The sequence below is a fragment of the Somniosus microcephalus genome, chromosome 8 (genome assembly GCF_052327205.1).
Source record: "Somniosus microcephalus isolate GS21.2 chromosome 8, FLI_Smic_1.0, whole genome shotgun sequence".
Classification (NCBI taxonomy): domain Eukaryota; kingdom Metazoa; phylum Chordata; class Chondrichthyes; order Squaliformes; family Somniosidae; genus Somniosus; species Somniosus microcephalus.
This window is the reverse complement of record NC_140994.1, coordinates 9,667,580-9,689,784: the sequence shown is the minus strand read 5'-3', so window position 1 is coordinate 9,689,784 and position 22,205 is coordinate 9,667,580. Positions and strand designations below refer to the sequence as shown.

The following is a 22,205-nucleotide window of genomic DNA, read 5'->3' as shown; positions in this document are numbered from 1 at the left end:
ACTCACACCCAGTCCCGTTCACCCATCACCCGCTGTGCTCACTGCCCCGTGTCCTAACTCACACCCAGTCCCGTTCACCCATCACCCGCTGTGCTCACTGCCCCGTGTCCTAACTCACACCCAGTCCCGTTCACCCATCACCCGCTGTGCTCACTGCCCCGTGTCCTAACTCACACCCAGTCCCGTTCACCCATCACCCCCTGTGCTCACTGCCCCGTGTCCTAACTCACACCCAGTCCCGTTCACCCATCACCCCCTGTGCTCACTGCCCCGTGTCCAACTCACACCCAGTCCCGTTCACCCATCACCCCCTGTGCTCACTGCCCCGTGTCCTAACTCACACCAAGCCCCGTTCACCCATCACCCCCTGTGCTCACTGCCCCGTGTCCTAACTCACACCCAGTCCCGTTCACCCATCACCCGCTGTGCTCACTGCCCCATGTCCTAACTCACACCCAGTCCCGTTCACCCATCACCCGCTGTGCTCACTGCCCCGTGTCCTAACTCACACCAAGTCCCGTTCACCCATCACCCCTGTGCTCACTGCCCCGTGTCCTAACTCACACCCAGTCCCGTTCACCCATCACCCCCTGTGCTCACTGCCCCGTGTCCTAACTCACACCCAGTCCCGTTCACTCATCACCCCCTGTGCTCGCTGACCTACATTGGCTCCCGGTCCAACAAAGCCTCAATTTTAAAATTCTCATCCTTGTTTTCAAATCCCTCCATGGCCTCGATCCCTCCCTATCTTTGTAATCTCCTCCAGCCCTACAACCCCCCTGAGATATCTGCACTCCTCCAATTCTGGCCTCTTCCGCACCCTGATTTTAATCACTCCACCATTGGTGGCCGTGCCTTCAGCTGCCTGGACCCCGAGCTCTGGAATTCCCTGCCTAAACCTCTCCGCCTCTCTCTCTCCTCCTTTAAGATGTTCCTTAAAACCGACCTCTTTGACCAAGCTTTTGGTCACCTGTCCCTAATATCTCATGCGGCTCGGTGTCAAATTTAGTTTGATAATTGCTCCTGTGAAGCACCTTGGGACGTTTTACTACGTTAAAGGTGGTATATAAATGCAAGTTGTTGTTGTTGTCTTTTGAGGAAAAACAATTGAGGTTAAATCTGATTGGCGCAGAGAATCTTGAGTGGAGGTAGTGGGGAGCGAGCTGTGCGTGGACCGCGGAAGGAGTGGGGGTAGTTGAGTGGAGGTAGTGGGGAGCGAGCTGTGCGTGGACCGCGGAAGGAGTGGGGGTAGTTGAGTGGAGGTAGTGGGGAGCGAGCTGTGCGTGGACCGTGGAAGGAGCCGGCTTGACGAGCTGAAGGGTATTGTTCCCGTTCCAAGTGGTCGCACGCCTTGCTCCAACCGTGCCATAGATTCGACCGGGCTATGCCTTCACCAGGAGCCGTGCTGGAGACACTGTTTAAACGTTTGACCCTTAACTTGTTTGTGTAACCGCGGAAACTGAACAGGGGGATCTGGCGGCGGGGGGCCGTACCGGTGGCCTCGTCCTCCTGGCTGGGGCCCTTGTCCCCGTATGTGTTCAGGAAGTCCGCGAACGCCCCCTTGTTCGTCTTTAGCGTTTCGTACGACCCTGCTTCAGACACTCCGCCATCTACGAGAACCACGATCTCATCCATTTGAGGCAGGAATGTGACTCCGTGCGTCACAAGAATTCGAGTCTGTTTAAAAACACAACGCGTCCGACAGTCAGAGAGGTACACAGTGACGTAAGAAAACTACTAGGCACTTGGTCTAAGCGTTAAGCAAAGCTTTAATCAACTGTTTTACAACATGGAGGTCTAGTTGTGTCCTTCACTAGTTCCTGTTAAGAATGTCCTGCGCAAGCTGGGCCCGTGCCCGAGTATTTATACTCTCCCTGGACAGCGCCACCCGCAGGCTGCTCAGTATTATTTCATAAGTCTTTCTTTCATGAATGACTGATTCATGTCACACAATATTCACAGCACAGAAAGAGGCCATTCGGCCCAACTGGTCCATGCCGGTGTTTCTGCTCCACTCGAGCCTCCTCCCACCCCTCTTCATTTCACCCCATCAACAAATCCTTCTATTCCTTTCTCCCTCATGTGTTTCTGTAGCTTCCTCTTAAATGCATCTCTGCTATTCGCCTCAACCACTCCCTGTGGTAATCAGAAAGAGCATAAAGAGAGACTTGCATTTCTATAGCGCCTCTCACCACCTCTGGACGTCCCAAATCACTTCACAGCCAATGAAGTACTTTTGAAGTGTAGTCACTGTTGTAATGTAGGAAACATGGCAGCCAATTTGCGCACAGCAAGCTCCAACAAACAGCAAACTCCAAACTAGTTGTTTTTAGTGATGTTGGTTGAGGGATAAATATTGGCCAGGACACCTGGGATAACTCCCCTGCTCTTCTTCGAAATAGTGGCCTTGGGATCTTTTATGTCCACCTGAGAGGGCGGACGGGGCCTCGGTTTAACATCTCATCCGAAAGACGGCATCTCCGACAGTGCAGCACTCCCTCAGTACCGCACTGGAGTGTCAGCCTGGATGATGGGCTCAAGTCTCTGCAGTGGGGCTTGAACCCACAACCTTCTGACTCCGAGGCACGGGTGCTGCCCACTGAAAGGGCGAATTCTCCTCCCTCTGAAACATTAAACAGTTGAAAAGGTACATGGCAGTGAAAGCAGTTTCAATAGTAACTTCCAAAAGGGAATTGGATAAATACTGGAAAAGGAAAAATTCACAGGGCTGTGGGGAAAGAGCAGGGAGAGTGGGACTAATTGGATCGCTCTTTCAAAGAGCCGGCACGGGCACAATGGGCCGAATGGCCTCCTCCTGTGCTGTAGGATTCTATGGTTCTATGTCCCGAGCAGAACGGGACCGGGCCACACGGAGCAGGAGGCTATGCTGAGCAGGCTAACATCAGCCAGGGTAGCTATGGGGGTGCGAGAGTCAGCTTACGCACCTGTGGGTCAGGGAGAAGAGTCCAACACATCCTTGTGTGGACTACTCTGTGTCTAACCCGTGCTGTACCTGCCCTGGGAGTGTTTGATGGGACAGTGTAGAGGGAGCTTTACTCTGTGTCTAACCCGTGCTGTACCTGCCCTGGGAGTGTTTGATGGGACAGTGTAGAGGGAGCTTTACTCTGTATCTAACCCGTGCTGTACCTGCCCTGGGAGTGTTTGATGGGACAGTGTAGTGGGAGCTTTACTCTGTGTCTAACCCGTGCTGTACCTGCCCTGGGAGTGTTTGATGGGACAGTGTAGAGGGAGCTTTACTCTGTATCTAACCCGTGCTGTACCTGCCCTGGGAGTGTTTGATGGGACAGTGTAGAGGGAGCTTCACTCTGTATCTAACCCGTGCTGTACCTGCCCTGGGAGTGTTTGATGGGACAGTGTAGAGGGAGATTTACTCTGTATCTAACCCGTGCTGTACCTGCCCTGGGAGTGTTTGATGGGACAGTGTAGAGGGAGCTTTACTCTGTATCTAACCTGTGCTGTACCTGCCCTGGGAGTGTTTGATGGGACAGTGTAGAGGGAGCTTTACTCTGTATCTAACCCGTGCTGTACCTGCCCTGGGAGTGTTTGATGGGACAGTGTAGAGGGAGCTTTACTCTGTGTCTAACCCGTGCTGTACCTGCCCTGGGAGTGTTTGATGGGACAGTGTAGAGGGAGCTTTACTCTGTATCAAACCCATGCTGTACCTGCCCTGGGAGTGTTTGATGGGACAGTGTAGAGGGAGCTTTACTCTGTATCTAACCCGTGCTGTGCCTGCCCTGGGAGTGTTTGATGGGACAGTGTAGAGGGAGCTTTACTCTGTATCTAACCCGTGCTGTACCTGCCCTGGGAGTATTTGATGGGACAGTGTAGAGGGAGCTTTACTCTGTATCTAACCCGTGCTGTACCTGCCCTGGGAGTATTTGATGGGACAGTGTAGAGGGAGCTTTACTCTGTATCTAACCTGTGCTGTACCTGCCCTGGGAGTGTTTGATGGGACAGTGTAGAGAGAGCTTTACTCTGTATCTAACCTGTGCTGTTGGTGCCCTGGGAGTGTTTGATGGGACAGTGCAGAGGGAGCTTCACTCTGTATCTAACCTGTGCTGTTGGTGCCCTGGGAGAACAAGTGAACAGTGCCCAACACATAAACATTTACCTGCCCTCCAATTTTTTTTTTCATACATTCTAGGAGTGCCCGACTCACCTTGTGTTTTAGCAGCCCATTCGGGCCAATGACCTTCTCAAAGATGTGCTTGCCAACGTGGGCATCTACAGCAGACAGAGGGTCGTCCAGTATGAAGATATCAGCTGTGCAATACGCAGCCCTCGCCAGGCTGACTCGCTGCTTCTGCCCCCCGCTGAGATTGATACCCTGAAAAAGAAAGCCATCAAATCAGCCGGTGGCCGACTCCTTTATACTTAGAATCATAGAAACTTACAGCACAGAGGAGGCCATTCGGCCCGCCGTGCCTGTGCCGGCCCTTTGAAAGATCAGTTGTGTTTAGTTCCAAATCCTCGCTTCTTGTCCGTAGCCCTGTGAGCTCCTCATCCTCCAGAACCCGACCAACTCCCCTTTAAGATAATTGATGGAATCGGCTTCTGCCATCTTTACATGTCGAGCGTTGCAGATCCCCACAAAACTTTTTTATACAACCCAATTTGCGCACAGCAAGATCCCAGTAACAGCACTGGAATGATGACCAGAACATCTGATTTTAGTGATGTTTGGTTGAGGGACAAATATTGGCCCAGGACACCGGGGAGAACTCCCCCTGCTCTTGATCCAATAGTGGCCGTGGGATCTTTTACATTCACCTGAGAGAGCAGACGGGGCCTCAGTTTAACGTCTCATCCGAAAGACGGCACCTCCGACGCTGCGGCGCTCCCTCAGCACTGCACTGGGAGCGTCGGCCTGGATTATGTTCTCGGTTCTGGAGTGAGGCTCAAACCCAGGACCTTTCTCACTCAGAGGGGAGAGGGTTACCTCTGAGCCACGGCTGAGACCTATTAGATCTACCCTCTTCCTTCTCTATTCTAGTGAATACTGACAGCCCTGGTTTCCAAGTCTCTCATCATACCAGTAAAACGGTAAAGAAAATTGGAACGGCCACCTTGAAGAATGTTGTACGACGCCCAGCCCTGATCATAGAAACATAGAAGATAGGAGCAGGAGTAGACCATTCGGCCCCTCGAGCCTGCTCCGCCATTCAATGCGATCATGGCTGATCATCCAAACTCAGTACCCTGTCCCTGCCTTCTCCCCATATCCCTTGATCCCTTTAGCCTTAAGAAATATATCCAACTCCTTCTTGAATATATTTAATGAATTGGCCTCTACTGCCTTCTGTGGTAGAGAATTCCACAGGTTCACCACTCTCTGGGTGAAGAAATTCCTCCTAATTTCTGTCCTAAATGACTTACCCCTTATCCTTAGACTGTGACCCCTGGTTCTGGACTCCCCGACCATTGGGAACATCCTCCCTGCATCTAGTCTATCCAGTCCTGTCAGAATTTTATAAGTTTCAATGAGATCCCCCCCCCATTCTTCTAAACTCCAGCGAGTACAAGCCCAATCGACCCAATCTCTCCTCATACGTCATTCCTGCCATCCCAGGTATCAGTCTGGTGAATCTTCGCTGCACTCCTTCCATGGCAAGAACATCCTTCCTCAGATAAGGCGACCAAAACTGCACACAATACTCAAGATGTGGTCTCACCAAGATCAAACATGTCCGTTTAGTCTTTCCCCAGTACCTTCTCTCCAATCTCGGTTTGGTCCCCAGCTGGGAGCAGCTCCAGGTCGGGTAGAAGGGCACAGGCCTCCAGGACTTTCTGGTATCGAGATTCTTCCAGTTTCAAACCAAACAAGATGTTGTCCTGTAGGGTATCATTCTGGATCCATGCTTGCTGAGGTACATAGGCAAATGAACCCTAAAAGCACACAATGGAACATGAGAATACACGGGGTTTGTAAAGGAGCAGTTTTACCCCTCCCAGCTCGTCCCATCATTTGGCTCCATGTGCAAGAACAGTTGAGTCAGATTCATTTATCAGCCTCGCAACTAGCTCGTGTTCCCTTCCTCCCTGATGAATCAGGATTCAACCCCTTCACTTTTGGAATTCTTCAACCAAGTGCCCATTCGCAGCACCACTCCAACCACGTTGACATGCAATATGTACACGGCAGGATATACATTGTAGGCAGTGTAGATGGAAGCATAAAATTACAAAGGGATATCGATAGATTAAGTGAATGGGCAAAACTGTGGCAAATGGATTTCAAGGTAGGCAAATGTGAGGTCATCCACTTTGGACCTAAAAAGGATAGAACAGGGGACTTTCTAAATGGTGAAAGGCTAAAGACAGCGGAGGTCCAAAGAGACTTGGGGTCCAGGTATGTAGATCATTAAAATGTCATGAACAAGTACAGAAAATAATCAAAAAGGCTAATGGGATGCTGGCCTTTATATCCAGAGGACTAGAATACAAGGGGGTAGAAGTTATGCTGCAGCTGTACAAAACCCTGGTTAGACCACACCTGGAGCACTGGGAGCAGTTCTGGGCACCACACCTTAGGAAGGATAGATTGGCCTTAGAGGGAGTGCAGCGTAGGTTTACCAGAATGATACCCGGACGCCAAGGGTTAAATTACGAGGAGAGATTACACAAACTAGGGTTGTATTCCCTGGAATTTAGAAGGTTATGGGGTGACCTGATCGAAGTTTTCAAGATATTAAGGGGACATGATAGAGCAGATAGAGAGAAACTATTTCCGCTGGTTGGGGAGTCTAGGACTAGGGGGCAGAGTCTAAAAACTAGAGCCAGACCTTTCAGGAGTGAAATTAGGAAACACTTCTACACACAAACGGCAATTGATGCTGGATCAATTGTTAATTTTCAATCTGAGATTGATAGCTTTTTGTTAACCAAAGGTATTAAGGGATATGGGCCAAAGGCGGGTATATGGAGTTAGGTCACAGATCAGCCAGGATCTCATTGAATGGCGGAGCAGGCTCGAGGGGCTGAATGGCCTCCTCCTGTTCTGATGAACAACTTAGTCTGCACTCACGTGTTGACCGTGGCTCAGTGGGTCGCACTCTCGCCTGAGTCAGAAGGTTGTGGGTTCCAATCCCATTCCAGAGACTTCAGCACAATAATCTAGGCTAGACACTCCAGTGCTAAGCTGTCAGAAGTGCTGTCTTTGCAATGAGATGTTAAACCGAGGGCCCGTCTGCTCTCTCAGGTGGATGTAAAAGATCCCGTGGCACTATTTTGAAGAAGAGCAGGGGGAGTTCTCCCCGCTGTCCTGGCCAATAGTTATCCCTCGACCAACAGCAGGAAGGAATAGGTTTTTGTGCTCAAGTCTCTGGAGTTGGGACTTGAACCTACAACCTTCTGACTCAGCGGCAAGAGTTCGACTCACCGAGGCACAGCTGACAGAGGGGAGGAAAGAAGCCAGAGGGAGGCACAAGCAGGAAGTGGAGAGGTCACCTCCAGAAACAGCAGCAACAATGAGTTGATCTTGAGTAATGAGCATGTCCCAAAACCAGGCTCCTTCTGTAAATCTTTCACTCAGTCACTCAATAAGCGCGACACCATCCTGGACAAAGCAGCTTGCTTGATCGGCAGCCCATCCATCATCTTACGCAACCACCACCGGCGTACCATGGCTACAGTGTGTACCATCTACAAGATGCACTCCAGCCAAAGCTTCTTCGACAGCACCTCCCATACCCGCAACTTCTACCACCTAGAAGGACAAGGGCAGCAGGTGGATGGGAACATCGCCATCTCCAAGTCAGACATCATCCTGACTTGGAAATATATCGGCCGTTCCTTCATCGTCGCTGGGTCAAAATCCTGGAACTCCTTCCCTAACAGCACTGTGGGAGCACCTTCACCACACGGACTGCAGCGGTTCAAGAAGGCGGCTCACCACCACCTTCTCAAGGGGCAACTGGGGATGGGCGATAAATGCTGGCCTTGCCAGCGATGCCCACATCCCAGGAATGAATTTTAAAAAAGACAAGCTTGGAGGTGAATTCCCCTCGGACCTTCTCCCGTTCTGCCGCCGGAACTTCGGGATGTGTGGCGGATACCCCTGTCTACACGAGTAAGCGGAGTTTCCTGCTGCCCTTCCGCCGAAGTTGGGGAAGCGGGGTGGGAGGAACTCTGAGGAAATTCCCGCCGATAGCCAGTCCTCCTGCAAAGATGTGACGGGAATACAAAAACTGGAGACGGCCAAAGAGGCACGAATTCTGTGGCTGACATGTTTCGGTACCTTTACGTTTATGAATCCTTTGATATTCTCCATCTCTCCCAGTAGTGCGGACATCAGAGAGGATTTCCCACATCCCACTGGCCCCACCACTGCCACCAGGCTACCAGGCTTGATATCCAGCGTAACACTACAGGAAAAAACACAAGTTAACATCAAAACGGCAGTAGAGAGCTCCCTGACTCAACTTAAGGGGTGAAGGGCGGTTAAACAGACCTGGGAACTCCTAGGTTAGGTGTCAGCTGTGGCTCAGTGGGCAGCACTCTCGCCTCTGAGTCAGAAAGTCGTGGGGTCAAGTCCTACTCCATACGGCTTGAGCACTAAATCCAGGCCGACACTCCCAGTGCAGTGCTGAGGGAGTGCTGCACTGTCGGAGGTGCCGTCTTTCGGATGAGACGTTAAACCGAGGCCCCGTCTGCTCTCTCAGGTGGATGTAAAAGATCCCGCGGCCACTATTTTGAAGAAGAACGGGGGGGGGGGGGGGGGGGGGGGGGGGAGTTCTCCCCAGTGTCCTGGGGCCAATATTTATTCCGCAACCAACATCATTATAACAGAATATCTGGCCATTATCACATTGCTGTGTGTGGGAGCTGCACAAACACAACTCACTTCTTAATGGTTGGTTCTTCATTTTTGTCCCATGAAAAGGAAGCATCCGAGAAGCTGACCGCAGACTCTGGGGAAAAGAAAAGATGAAACGTTATTCCTTTGGGAGCCAACAGATGTCAATTTATTCATACTGCATCCCTGTACACAGTACATGGAATCATAGAATGATACAGCACAGAAGGAGGCCATTCTGCCCATCGTGCCTGTGCCGGCTCTTTGAAAGATTCTCTCCAATTAGTCCCACTCCCCTGCTCTTTCCCCATAGCCCTGCAATTTTTTCCCTTTCCAGTATTTATCCAATTCTCTTTTGAAAGTTACTATTGAATCTGCTCCCACCGCCCTTTCAGGCAGCGCGTTCCCGATCACAACAACTCGCTGCGTAAAATAATGTTTCCCTCATCTCCCCTCTGGTTCTTTTACCAATCACCTTCAATCTGTGTCCTCTGGTTACCGACTCTCCCGCCAGTGGAAACAGTTTCTCCCGATCTACTCGATCAAAACCCCTCATGATTTTGAACACCTCTATTAAATCTCCTCTTAACCTTCTGTGCTGTATAGGACCTTACATGACCTCAGGACGTCCCAAAGCGCTTTACAGCCAATGAAGTACTTATTGAAGTGTAGTCACTGTTGTAATGTGGGAAACGCAGCAGCCAATTTGCGCACAGCAAGTTCCCACAAACAGTGATGAGATAATGACCAGATAATCTGTTTTAGTGATGTTGATTGAGGGATAAATATTGGCCCCAGGACATCGGGGAGAACTCCCCCTGCTCTTCTTAGAAATAGTGGCCGTGGGATCTTTTACATCCACCTGAGAGAGCAGACGGGGCCTTGTTCTAAGGAGAACAACTCCAGCTTCTCCAGTCTCTCCACATAACTGAAGTCCCTCATCCCTGGGATCATCCTGGTAAATTTTCTCTGCACTCTCTCCAAGGCCTTGACATCCTTCCTAAAGTGTGGTGCCCAGAATTAAACACAATTCTCCAGCTGTGGCCCAATCAATGTTTTATAACTTCCTTGCTTTTGTACTCTATTCCTCTGTCAATAAAGCCAAGGGTCCCGTATGCTTTTTAACAGCCTTCTCAACCTGCCCTACCGCCCTCTAAGATTTGTCTACGTACACCCCCAGGTCTCTCTGTTCCTGCGCCCCCTTTAAAACTGTACCCTTTAGTTTATATTGCCTCTCCTCGTTATTCTGACCAAACTGTATCACTCTACACTTCTCTGCGTTAAATTTCATCTGCCACGTGTCTGTCTAAGTCCTCCTGAAGTCTGTTACTAGCCTCCTCACTGTTTACTACATTTCCGAGTTTCGTATCATCTGCAAGCTTTGAAATTATGCCCTGTATACCCATGTCCAGGTCATTAACATATATTAAAATATATATAACCAAGGGATTCTTCAGATTTCTTTTCCAAGGGAGCTTTTCAGACACCTCAGTGGCCGTACTTGTGGCATGCACAGGTCAAGGTTAGGGTTGTGCCCCCCCCCCCCACACTAGCCACCCTGTCCAAAACGTAGAAAGTCACCGGACTGACCAGGACCCCTGACCTCACTAGGCGGCACATAGAAGAGGTCCAGCATTCATCCAGTTTCTGGCCGAAGGCAAGAATCTTTTAACCTAAAGCCATTGCAACAGGTGGATGTCCCGACCCTGACACATCAGCGATAACTAGGCTGCTGGTAAGTATCTCTCAGCCAACGTACCATAGCTGGGATCCTGTCGGATTGCTGACGTGTTTAAGTCTTCGCCTCCGAGGAACCTCTCCAGCCGTTTGCAGGAAACACTGGCCTATGGATGAAAGAAATAATAACTCGAGCAATCAAATGACATGTGTTGCATTAAACGAGCATTAGTGTCTCCTTTCAAAGCTTTCTGGGTATCTCTCATAGATCAGTAGACTCTTCATAGCTCACTATGTTCAAAGGGTCGGCTCAGTGGGCTGCACTCTCGCCTGAGTCAGAAGGTCGTGGGTTCAAATCCCACCCCAATCTTGTAGGGTTCGAAAATCCACAACCATGTTTTACCAAAAATTGGATTGCCCTATACAGTTTAAAACCAACATTTTCGGCCAAGGCAGAGGTCCCGACAAGCAGGCTGGGATATGCCTGGGACATCCGAATACAGGGGACTGTGGCTCAGAGGCGAGCCATAGATGTCGGCCAATCGAAGCAGAGTGCATTCTCAAAGGCCAATCAGGGGACCGAGTCTGACCTGAAGCGAGGAAACCCCCGGCCAATGGGGACCACCCGGTCCGGGTTTGAATATGTGACTCACCCCTAATCGGGCTATGAATACAAGCCATCATCACCTTAATCAACTCGGACTAGGGACAATAGTCTTGGGATCACTACAGTTAAGAGGTGGCCCAAACTAATTAAGTCCTAGGACTGACACAATGGGACAGCAGACTTGGAGAAGCCGATGTGCACTCAAAACAATACCCCTGTCCTCACACCTACCTGTATAAATATGGAACACAAGAAGGACCAAGGCTGAGAGAGAACTATTACCAGAAGAACAAACAGGAGAACGAGTTAAGACGCTGAGGGAAAAGACGAGCCCGGGAGGGACGAGCTGGGGCGAACTAACATCTAAAGAACTCCAACCGCACTGAGGAGAAGATCCACCATCAGGCCCCAGGCTCAATCGGTATACTGAAGGTTTACTCCGCTACCAGACGGCGCAACATCGCCGCAAGAAGCCGTACCGTATACAGACTCCCGTTCCGGGGACCTCGACAAGAAGACACCAACGACCGAAGTGGCTGTGGAAGACGGCATTCACTTCAGTCATTTCAGGAACCTTTTCCATCAAGCACAAACCAACCAACGACAACCGACCAAAAGCGTAATCAACAAAACCAAACTTCGAGAAAACCCGACCAGACGCAGCAAGGTCCTCTCCGAGGTTCGGGGTACGACGAACCCCGAGGCACAGGTCGAATTCCGACGACGACAGCAACAACAACAACCCAACAACCGCACTCAAAATTCCATCTGTCAAGGGAGGAGGCTGTGAGTATAATCCAAGGGCCTGCAACTGTCAGTCTAGTTTAGGTAGGAATGTGGGTTGGTGGGATTGGACTTGGTAAAGATAAAACTGTGTAAACATTCTCGTTGTGTCCGTTCTCTCTCATATTTTATTTATAGTTATAAATGTGTGTGTGTGTTTTTTACGTTTGTGGTAGAACTTACCTTGGCAAATAAAATTGGTTGTCACCTGTTCTTTTCCAAGGACTACTTGTCTCCGAGTGTCTATTTAAAGTGCATCGTTCTCCACCCAAATTCTGGAGTTAGAACCAGATAGGGGCATTAGGGCGCTTCGAACCCGCCAAACAAGGGAACAGCAGACTAGGGAAAAGAGAGAGGACTCCAGGAGCACTTGGGCTCAGGAGTACCCCACAGATTAGGTAGAAACTGTGCGGGTCGCCACCGTATTTTAGTCCTCCTCTATAAGCTGTTGTTCTCTATCTCCTTAGAGGGTGTTTAGTGACACCCGACCTGCAGGCTAACATAAGCTGCAGGGGTATAAAGGAGACCGAGGCCCAATACTCCCAGTGCTGTACTGAGGGAGTGCTGCACTGTCGGAGATGTCGTCTTTTGGATGAGACGTTAAACCGAGACCCCATTTACCCTCTGAATTTCCAAAAGGCATTCGATAAGGTGCTACATAAAAGGTTATCACACAAGATAAGGGATCATGGGGTTGGGGGTAATATATTAGTATGGATAGAGGATTGGTTAACGCTCAGAAAACAGAGAGTAGGGATAAACGGGTCTTTTATAGGCTGGTAGGCTGTAACTAGTGGGGTGCCACAAGGATCGGTGCTTGGGCCTCAGCTATTTACAATCTATATTAATGACTTAGATGAAGGGACCGAGTGTAATGTATCCAAGTTTGCTGACGATACAAAGCTAGGTGGGACAGTAAGCTGTGAGGAGAACACAGAGTCTGCAAAGGGATGCAGATAGGATTACATCGGATATACGGCACAGAAACAGGCCATTCGGCCCAACCAGTCCCTGCCGGCGTTTATGCTCCACTCGAGCCTCCTCCCGTCTTTCCTCATCTAAATCGATCAGCATAACCCTCTATTCCCTTCTCCCTCATATGCTTATCTAGCCTCCCCTTAAATGCATTTATACTATTCGCCTCAACCACTCCCTGTGGCAGCGAGTTCCACATTCTCACCACTCTCTGGGTAAAGGAGTTTCTTCTGAATTCGGAAGTGGTGGAAGCGGAGACACTCAACGTTTTCAAGGGGAGACTGGATAGGCACTTGAGGGAAATAAACTTGCAGGGCTACGGGGATAGAGCGGGGGAATGGGACTGACTGGATTGCTCCACAGAGAGCCGGCACGGACTTGATGGGCCGAATGGCCTCCTTCTGTGCCGTTATGACTCTATGGCCTAGAAATTCAGTGGCGCCAGCCTCACCAGGGCGCTGGAAGTAGTTGTGGCCGCCCGCCGGAAATTGACTTTGCGCGCCCCAGAGGGAAGCGCGGCGCTACTGGAGGCGCCCCGTATCCCTCTTGGGGCGCTGCAACTCAATATCGCTGCGCAACGTGCCACAGCGCCACATGCTGCGGCACGGCGCGCTGCAGTACTGCAGGCCTTCCTCCCCTTCTTAAAGGGGAGGGGCCTGCTGCAGCGCGATCAAAGATCGCGAGTGCCGGCAAAAGAGCCCGGCACCGAGGAGAAGTGCCGGGCTCTCGGGACACAGTAACTGAGCTATGATTCAAAACAGCCCAAGTACACCTCCCGTTTAAGGGTTATAGGCTGACTTTAAATGGCGTCACCCCTGTCCGATTTCCAGCTCCCCAATCAGCCCCCTATCATAGTCTGATGAACAAGGTCAGAGAATGCGGAGTCAGGGGACAAGTAGCAGAATGGATTGCTAGCTGTCTTCAGGACAGAAAGCAGAGAGTAGGGGTAAAAGGTAGCTATTCAGAGTGGCAGAAGGTGGGTAGTGGTGTTCCACAAGGATCAGTGCTGGGACCACTGTTGTTCACAATTTAAATTAACGGTTTAGACTTTGGAATCAAAAACACAATTTCTAAATTTGCGGATGACACCAAATTGGGGTTGTAACATATTCTCCACCGCTCCCAAACCCATGTGTGGGAGTTCCATGGTGGGTTTTGAACTCCCACACATGGGTTCGGGAGCGGTGGAGAATATGTTACTGCTCAAATCAAGAGGGTTCACAACACTGAATGTCAGATGTGACAGATTTCTTTATCCACGCCCGCCTCGATCTTACCTGGACCATTGACGAGATGAGCATGGGTAGCATCATCAGAGGAAACCTCAGAATGTTGAACAGCGAGATGGAGGTAAAGGCCTTCCCAGCATCCAGAATATTGCTTGGATCCACAGCAAGATAGACAGCAAAACTGGTTAGAGACACCTACACAGCACAAGGGGGAAAACACGCGGGACCGAGAGGATTATAAAGTGGAATAAAGAAAGACTTGCATTTCTATAGCGCCTTCACACCCTCAGGACGTCCCAAAGCACTTTACAGCCAATGAAGTACTTTTTGACGTGTAGTCACTGTTGTAATGTGGGAAAAACGGCAGCCATTTTGCGCACAGCAAGCTCCCACAAACAGCAATGTGATAATGACCAGATAATCTGTTCTTTAGTGATGTTGGTTGAGGGATAAATATTGGCCCCAGGACACCGGGGATAACTCCCCTGCCTTTCTTCGAAATAGTGCCGTGGGATCTTTTACGTCCACCTGAGAGAGCAGACGGGGTCTCGGTTTAACGTCTCATCTGAAAGACGGCATCTCCAACAGTGCAGCACTCCCTCAGCACTGCACTGGGAGTGTCAGCCTAGCTTTATGTGCCCAAGTCTCTGGAGTGGGACTTGAACCCACAACCTTCTGACTCAGAGGGGAGGGTGCTGCCCACTGAGCCACAGCTGACACTGTGAGGAAAGAGCGGGGGAGTGGGGCTAATTGGAGAGCTCTTTCAAAGAGCCGGCACAGGCATAATGGGCCAAATAGCCGCTTTCTGTGCCATACGGTTCTATGATCGCCTCGATCCCAGCAGCAGATGAACCATCTTGTTCCATGGGTATCTCTCTATATCCAAAGAACGTCCATTTCCATTGTCACCTACTTACACCTCCATAACGTCATCATATCCTTACAGAAGCTTATGTTGATAGAGTGAGATGAAGAGGGGTGGGAGGAGGCTGGTGTGGAGCATAAACACCAGCATAGACCGGTTGGGCCGAATGGCCTGTTTCCGTGCTGTAAATTCTATGTAATGTCCATGGCAGCCTCCTGGCTGTCCATTTCACAGCACATCAAAATCATCTTCACTTCAATCCCTCTTCAGCCCACCCTACCTCTGCAGTCTTCTCATAGAGTCCAGCAATCTCCACTCTTCTGACTCCAGTCTATTGTGTGCCCTCTGCGTCTGGTCCAGCACTGATGGGAAAGTCTCCAGCCATCCCTCTCCTTGTGCGCTGGCATTCTCTTCATGAACTCCTCCCAGCTTGCTACCTCCCTTAACTCCATAAAAGCCCCCTCAAAAACCTACCTCTGCAACCACACCTCGCATCACCTCCCATTTCGGGCTCAGCATCCTTCGGACATTTCATTGAGTAAAAGCCATTTTATAAAAGTGAGTTTCATTGATCCACGGCCTCACCCCTCCCTATCTCTGTAATCTCCTCCAGTCATGCAACCCTCCGAGATCTCTGCACTCCTCCAATTCTGGCCTCTTGCGCATCCCCGATTTTAATCGCTCCACCATTGGCGGCTGTGCCTTCAGCTGCCTGGGCCCTGAGCTCTGGAATTCCCTCCCTAAACCTCTCCGCCTCTCTCTCCTCCTTTAAGACGCTCCTTAAAACCTCCCTCTTCGACCAAGTTTTTGGTCACCTGTCCTAATATCTCCTTATGTGGCTCGGTGTCAAATTTTGTTTGATAATCGCTCCTGTGAAACACCTTGGGACGTTTTACTACATTAAAGGCGCTGTATAAATACAAGTTGTTGTTGTTGATGACAAACCTCAGTTTGATGATTCCCGAAAGAAAAAACCTGACACAATAGTCGTCACAACACTTACCATGAATGGTGTACATGTAACGAGGAAAATAGCAACAGCCAGCAGGTGCGACGATTTCTTCATCGCCTTTAGCTCATTCTCTCTAATTCCAAGCACCTGTTCTTCAAATGATGGCTCCCAGGCATAAAACTTCATAACCTTCAAAAATAAAAGCGACTTTTAGCAGCAGAGCTTGTCCAGTGTTGACCCCACCTTCTCGCCATAGCTCTCAATTGCTTCTCCCTCTCTATAAGCAACATCTGGTTGCCTGCTGAACCCAATGATGCCGGTCCTCTTTATTGCCCTGGTGGAATCATAGAATGGTTACAGCACAGAGAAGGAGGCCATTCGGCCTGTCGAGCCCGTGCCGAAGTTTGCTGCAGGATTCACTTAACTTTTTCTTCCTAATTGTCAGGCTACCTGATTAAGAGTGCAGCATTAAACCTCAAACCAAGGTCTTGGATTGTCTGTTCAGGCGGATCCGAAAGATGTCAAGGAGCTTTTTTTTCCCTTAGTTCATGGGGTGTGGGCGTCGCTGGCAAGGCCAGCATTTATCACCCATCACTAACTGCCCTTGAGAAGGTGATGGTAAGCCGCCTTCTTGAACCGCTGCAGTACTTTGTCTGTAGCACTTTGGAACAATTGAGTGGCTTGCTCAGTCATTTCAGAGGGCAGTTCAGAGTCAACCACGTTGCTATGGGGATACGTGTAGGCCAGACCAGGTAAGGACAGCAGATTTCCCAATGGGTTTGTAACGACAATCAGGTAGCTTCCTGGTCTCCAGTACTGACACTAGTTGCAGATTTTATTTAATTAACTGAATTTAAATTCCCCAGCTGCCGTGGTGGGATTTAAACTCATATCGCCGGATCATAAGTCCAGGCCTCTGGATTACTAAACCAGTAACGTAACCACGAGGCTACCATACCCGATGTCAAGGACATAAGAAATAGGAGTAGAAATAAGAAATAGGGGCCATACGGCCATTCGAGCCTGCTCCGCCATTCAATAAGATCGTGGCTGAACTTCTACATCAACTCCACTTTCCCGTCCGATCCCTCGCGAGTTCTTGCATTCAGCATGCCTCCCACAAGCAGCACCACCAAAACCAGTTTGACTGGTCATTGGAAAAGGTGAGAGATGTAACAGGTTTTAAGCGATTGCAGAGCCTGGGAAAATGGGGGGGAGGTGAGGAAAGAACAAAAGGGAAGGTCTGTGATAGGGTGGAAGGCAGAAGAGATTAAATGACAAAAGGGATGATGGTGCGAGGCAAAGGAGATGGTAATGGGACAAGTAAAGAAACAAAAGATGGGTCTAGAGGAGGTGTAAATGGGAATAACAACAGAAAACACTGGAAAAACTCAGCAGGCCAGGCAACATCCGTGGAGAGAAAATAGAGTCAATGTTTCGGGTCTAACCCTTTGTCAAGACTGAAAAAGCACAGGAAATGAAATAGATTAAGAGGCCGGGCTGGGAGAGAACAAAAGAGAAGTGAAGAGACATTAAGAGGTATTCAAAACCAGACGAGATGGTGATCGGACTAGTGGAGACAAAAGACGGCTCTAGATTAGGTGTGAAGTGCGCTGGCAGAATGGGAGACAGCTGCCATGTGGGAGAGAAGAAAAAAAAAGAAAGGGGGGGGGGGGAAGGGCCAAAACAAAGGTGTGGATAAAAAATAAGTAAAAATGTAATAGGGGCCAAGGTTATGAACTGAAATTGTTGAACTCGATATTGAGTCCGGAAGGCTATAAAGTGCCTAATCGGAAGATGAGGTGCTGTTCCTCGAGTTTACGTTGAGCCTCCGTGGAACAATGCAAGAGGCCGAGGACGGTGAGAATGGGAATGTTTCGCATGTTCGGTGTTAACACTGAATTTCACCAATATCACTGCGAGCCACATACATCAGACAGCCGGGGCTCCTTAGCACCCTGACCATAAATGCTCCAGACCCTCACGCTCTCACCCTCCCCTCTGCCAACTCCCATACCTGCCCATTCAATGTCACTCTTCCAATCAGGGCTTCCTGTATCCATATATGGAAATTACCTTTATTCCATTCAGAATTTCGTTCATTAATTTCATTCTTTGGTCCTTGTGTTTCATGTTCTTCATCTGTTGAAATAAAAGATCAAGTTAACATTTTCTTGCAGTTAGTTTTCTGCTCTCGTTTTCTTTGAGGCTTTACTGGGGCATGGTTTAATGGTACTGACATACAGCACAGAAGCAGCCCATTGGGCCCAACGGGTCTATGCCGGTGTTTATGCTCCACATGAGCCTCCTTCCTCCCTCTTCATCTCACCCTATCAGCATATCCTTCTATTCCTTTCTCCATCATGTGTTTATCCAGCTTCCCCTTAAATGTATCTGTGCTATTCACCTCAACCACTCCCTGTGGTAGCGAGTTCCACATTCTCACCGTTCTCTGGGTAAAGAAGTTTCTCCTGAAATCCCTATTGGATTTATTAGTGACTATCTTATATTTATGGTCCCCTAGTTCTGGTCTCCCCCACAAGTGGAAACATCTTCTCTACATCTACCCTATCGAACCCCTTCATAATTTTAAGGACCTCTATCAGGTCACCCCTCAGCCTTCTCTTTTCTAGGGACCATTAACTCCTCCCTTGGTGTCAGCTCTGGCTCAGTGGGTAGCACACTCACCTCTGAGTCAGAAGGTCGCAGGTTCAAGTCCCACGCCAAGAGACTTGAGCACATAAAGCTAGGCTGACACTCCCAGTGCAATGCTGAGGGAGTGCTGCACTGTCAGAAGTGCCGTCTTTCGGATGAGACGTTAAACCGAGGCCCCGTCTGCTCTCTCAGGTGGGTGTAAAAGATCCCATGGCACTATTTCGAAGAAGAGCAGGGGGCGTTCTCCCCGGTGTCCTGGGGCCAAGATTTATCCCTCAAACAACATCACAAAAACAGATTATCTGGTCATTATCACATTGCTGTTTGTGGGAGCTTACTGTGCACAAAGCGTCTGCCGCGTTTCCCACATTACAACAGTGACTACACTTCCAAAAGTGCTTCGTTGGCTGTAAAGCGCTTTGGGACGTCCGGTGGTCGTGAAAGGCGCGATAGAAATGCAAGTCTTTCTTTTTCTGTGAACTCTCCTTCGAAATAGTGGCCATGGGATCTTTTACGTCCACCTGAGAGAGCAGACGGGGCCTCGGTTTAATGTCTCATTCGAAAGACGGCACCTCTGACAATGCGGCACTCCCTCAGTGCTCAGTACAAAAAGAAGCATTTTGCTGTCTGGCGAGCCTGCTGGTAATGATTGATTGATACATCGAAACTGGAGAAAAGTTCATTACAGTAAAGCTGTCGCTCACATTCCTCCTGCTGATTCACAGGATGCTTCTGTGTTCCTTCTTCGCACAGATAGGAATTGAGGAAGAAATACAGCGAGAAAAAGTAAGCAATCCCGGGACAGGCAGTCATAGAGAATGAAGGTTTTTAATTGAGTCAAAGCAAGAAAATTAAACCCAAATTGGAAAGACTGCGCGAGGATACACTTTAAATGTAGCGGGGGCATTGCAACTTTACATCTGTTGATAGAATGATACAGCACAGAAGGAGGCCATTCGGCCCATTGTGCCTGTGCCGGCTCTTTGAAAGAGCTCTCCGATTAGTCCCACTCCCCCCTGCTCTTTCCCCATAGCCCTGCGAATTTTTCCTTTTCAAGTATTTATCCAATTCTCTTTTGAAAGTTACGATTGAATCTGCTCCCACCACCCTTTCAGGCAGCGCATCCAGATCACAACAACTCGCTGCGTAAAAATATTTCTCCTCATCTCCCCTCTGATTCTTTCGCCAGTCACCTTCAATCTGTGTCCTCTGGTTACCAACCCTCCTGCCACTGGAAAGAGTTTCTCCTTATTTACTCGATCAATACCCTTCATAATTTTGAACACCTCTATTGAATTTCCCCTTAACCTTCTCTGTTCTAAGGAGAACAACCCCAGCTTCTCCAGTCTGTCCACATCACTGAAGTCCCTCGTCCCCTGGGTACCATTCCAGTAAATCGCCTCTGCACCCTCTCCAAGGCCGCTTGACATCCTGAAATAACTTTGATGAAGACAACTTTAAGAGGGTGTGGTTACCTGCAGGGTCCTGCCTTTACTTGCCAACACCCCGTTGATGGGAATCAGCAAAATCATGACTCCCAGGCCGGCCAAGACGGAGGGCCCCAGCTCCTGCCACAGGAAGATTATGCCGATCACAATCTGCAGCGGAGCTGACCACAGCAAGTGGATGAAGTTTGTGACATCGTTAAACCGCTGTGCGTCCGCCGCCATCAGGTTCACAATCTCGCCCACCGTGGATTCCTTGCGGGCCGCGTTTGACACGATCAGGGCCTGTCGGTGATACAAACAAAAACTCTTAATAGAGCCCCAATTTTAACCTAATTACGTCCGGCGGGAACACGTTCAGGTCTGACGTTCATTTTACCCCCCCCCCGCTTGATTTTCCGCCTCTCCCCCACCCCCTCCCACCAAGTTTGCAGACGACACAAAGCTGGGTGGGCGTGTGTGCTGTGGGGAGGATGCCGAGAAACTCCAGTATGATTTGGACAGGTTGGTTAATTGGGCAGATGCAGTATAATGTGGATAAATGCGAGTGTTATAAATCTCATCATTCATTAAGAAATTACTCGTGAAATAACGCTGGACGGCCAGCTGGTGGCGCCGTCCAAGGAGTATAAATACTCGGGCGTGGGCCCAGCTTACCAGCGACATTTTGTAAGACAAGGAACTAGTGAAGTACAACTAGACCTCCATGTTCTGAAACAAGTTGATTAAAGCCTTGCTTTATGCTCAATCCAAGTGCGTAGTGAGTTTTATTAAGTCAGCGAGGTTATCCACTTTGGTAGCAAAAACAGGAAGGCAGATTATTATCTGAACGGCAATAGATTTGGAGAAGGGGAAGTGCAACGAGACCTGGGTGTCCTTGTGCACCAGTCGCTGAAGGTAAGCATGCAGGTGCAGCAGGCAGTTAAGAAGGCAAATGGTATGTTGGCCTTCGTAGCGAGAGGGTTTCAGTGCAGGAACAAGGATGTCTTGCTGCAGTTGTACAGGGCCTTGGTGAGACCACATCTTGAGTATTGTGTGCAGTTTTGGTCGCCTTATCTGAGGAAGGATGTTCTTGCCATGGAGGGAGTGCAGCGAAGATTCACCAGACTGATACCTGGGATGGCAGGAATGACGTATGAGGAGAGATTGGGTTGATTGGACTTATACTCGCTGGAGTTTAGAAGAATGAGAGGGGATCTCATTGAAACTTATAAAATTCTAACAGGACTAGACAGACTAGATGCAGGAATAATGTTCCCGATGGCGGGGGAATCCAGAACCAGGGGTCACAGTCTAAGGATAAGGGGTAAGCCATTTAGGACAGAGATGAGGAGGAATTTCTTCACCCAGACAGTGGTGAACCTGTGGAATTCTCTACCATAGAAGGCAGTTGAGGCCAATTCATTAAATATATTCAAGAAGGAGTTAGATATATTTCTTAAGGCTAAAGGGATATGGGGAGAAAGCAGGGACAGGGTACTGATTTTGGATGATCAGCCATGATCTCATTGAATGGCGGAGCAGGCTCGAGGGGCCGAATGGCCTACTCCTGCTCCTAACTTCTATGTTTCTATGACGTTTGCCCCTATTATTTGATTGTTTTAAATTTTGGACCCAGGACACAACTTACAGCAGGCCTAGGCTCCACTGGACCAACCAGAAGCGTAACCGGCTAGATTACAGGGGTGGCCTGGAACACCTGCAGACAAACCCCACCGCCCCTACACAGCTGTCGGGGAACATAGGAACAGGAGGAGGCTATTCAGCCCCTCGAGCCTGTCCACCATTCAGTGAGATCATGGCTGATCTACAACCCAACTCCATACACCCGCCTTTGCCCCATATCCCTTAATACCTTTGGTTAACAGAAAGCTATCCATCTCCGATTTAAAATTAACAATTGATCTTGCATCAATTGCTAAAATAACAACAGAAAATGCTTGAAAAACTCAGCAGGCCAGGCAACATCCGTGGAGAGAAAATAGAGTCAACGTTTCGGGTGAAAACCCTTTGTCAAGACTGAAAAAGCACAGGAAATGAAATAGATTAAGAGGCCAGGCTGGGAGAGAACAAAAGAGAAGTGAAGAGACATTAAGAGGTATTCAAAACGAGACGAGCTGGTGATCGGACTAGTGGAGACAAAAGACGGCTCTAGATTAGGTGTGAAATGCGCTGGCAGAATGGGAGACAGCTGCCATGTGG

At 49.4% G+C, this 22,205-nt stretch overlaps 1 protein-coding gene across 3 annotated transcripts in view; it reads right to left on the bottom strand.

Moving 5' to 3' along the window:
- The window catches only part of abcc2 (ATP binding cassette subfamily C member 2), a 109,672-nt gene that overhangs the window by 48,694 nt on the left and 38,773 nt on the right, over positions 1-22,205 (bottom strand). For all 3 annotated transcript variants that reach the window (XM_085994203.1, XM_085994200.1, XM_085994201.1), the window contains exons 10-19: positions 20,034-20,288; positions 17,980-18,045; positions 15,955-16,092; positions 14,135-14,281; positions 10,575-10,659; positions 8,864-8,930; positions 8,258-8,384; positions 5,731-5,907; positions 4,181-4,348; positions 1,494-1,677 (exon numbers count right to left, since the gene is read on the bottom strand). In XM_085994203.1, coding sequence (XP_085850329.1) covers positions 1,494-1,677; positions 4,181-4,348; positions 5,731-5,907; positions 8,258-8,384; positions 8,864-8,930; positions 10,575-10,659; positions 14,135-14,281; positions 15,955-16,092; positions 17,980-18,045; positions 20,034-20,288 — 1,414 coding nt within the window. The remainder of the gene's footprint in view (positions 1-1,493; positions 1,678-4,180; positions 4,349-5,730; positions 5,908-8,257; positions 8,385-8,863; positions 8,931-10,574; positions 10,660-14,134; positions 14,282-15,954; positions 16,093-17,979; positions 18,046-20,033; positions 20,289-22,205) is intronic.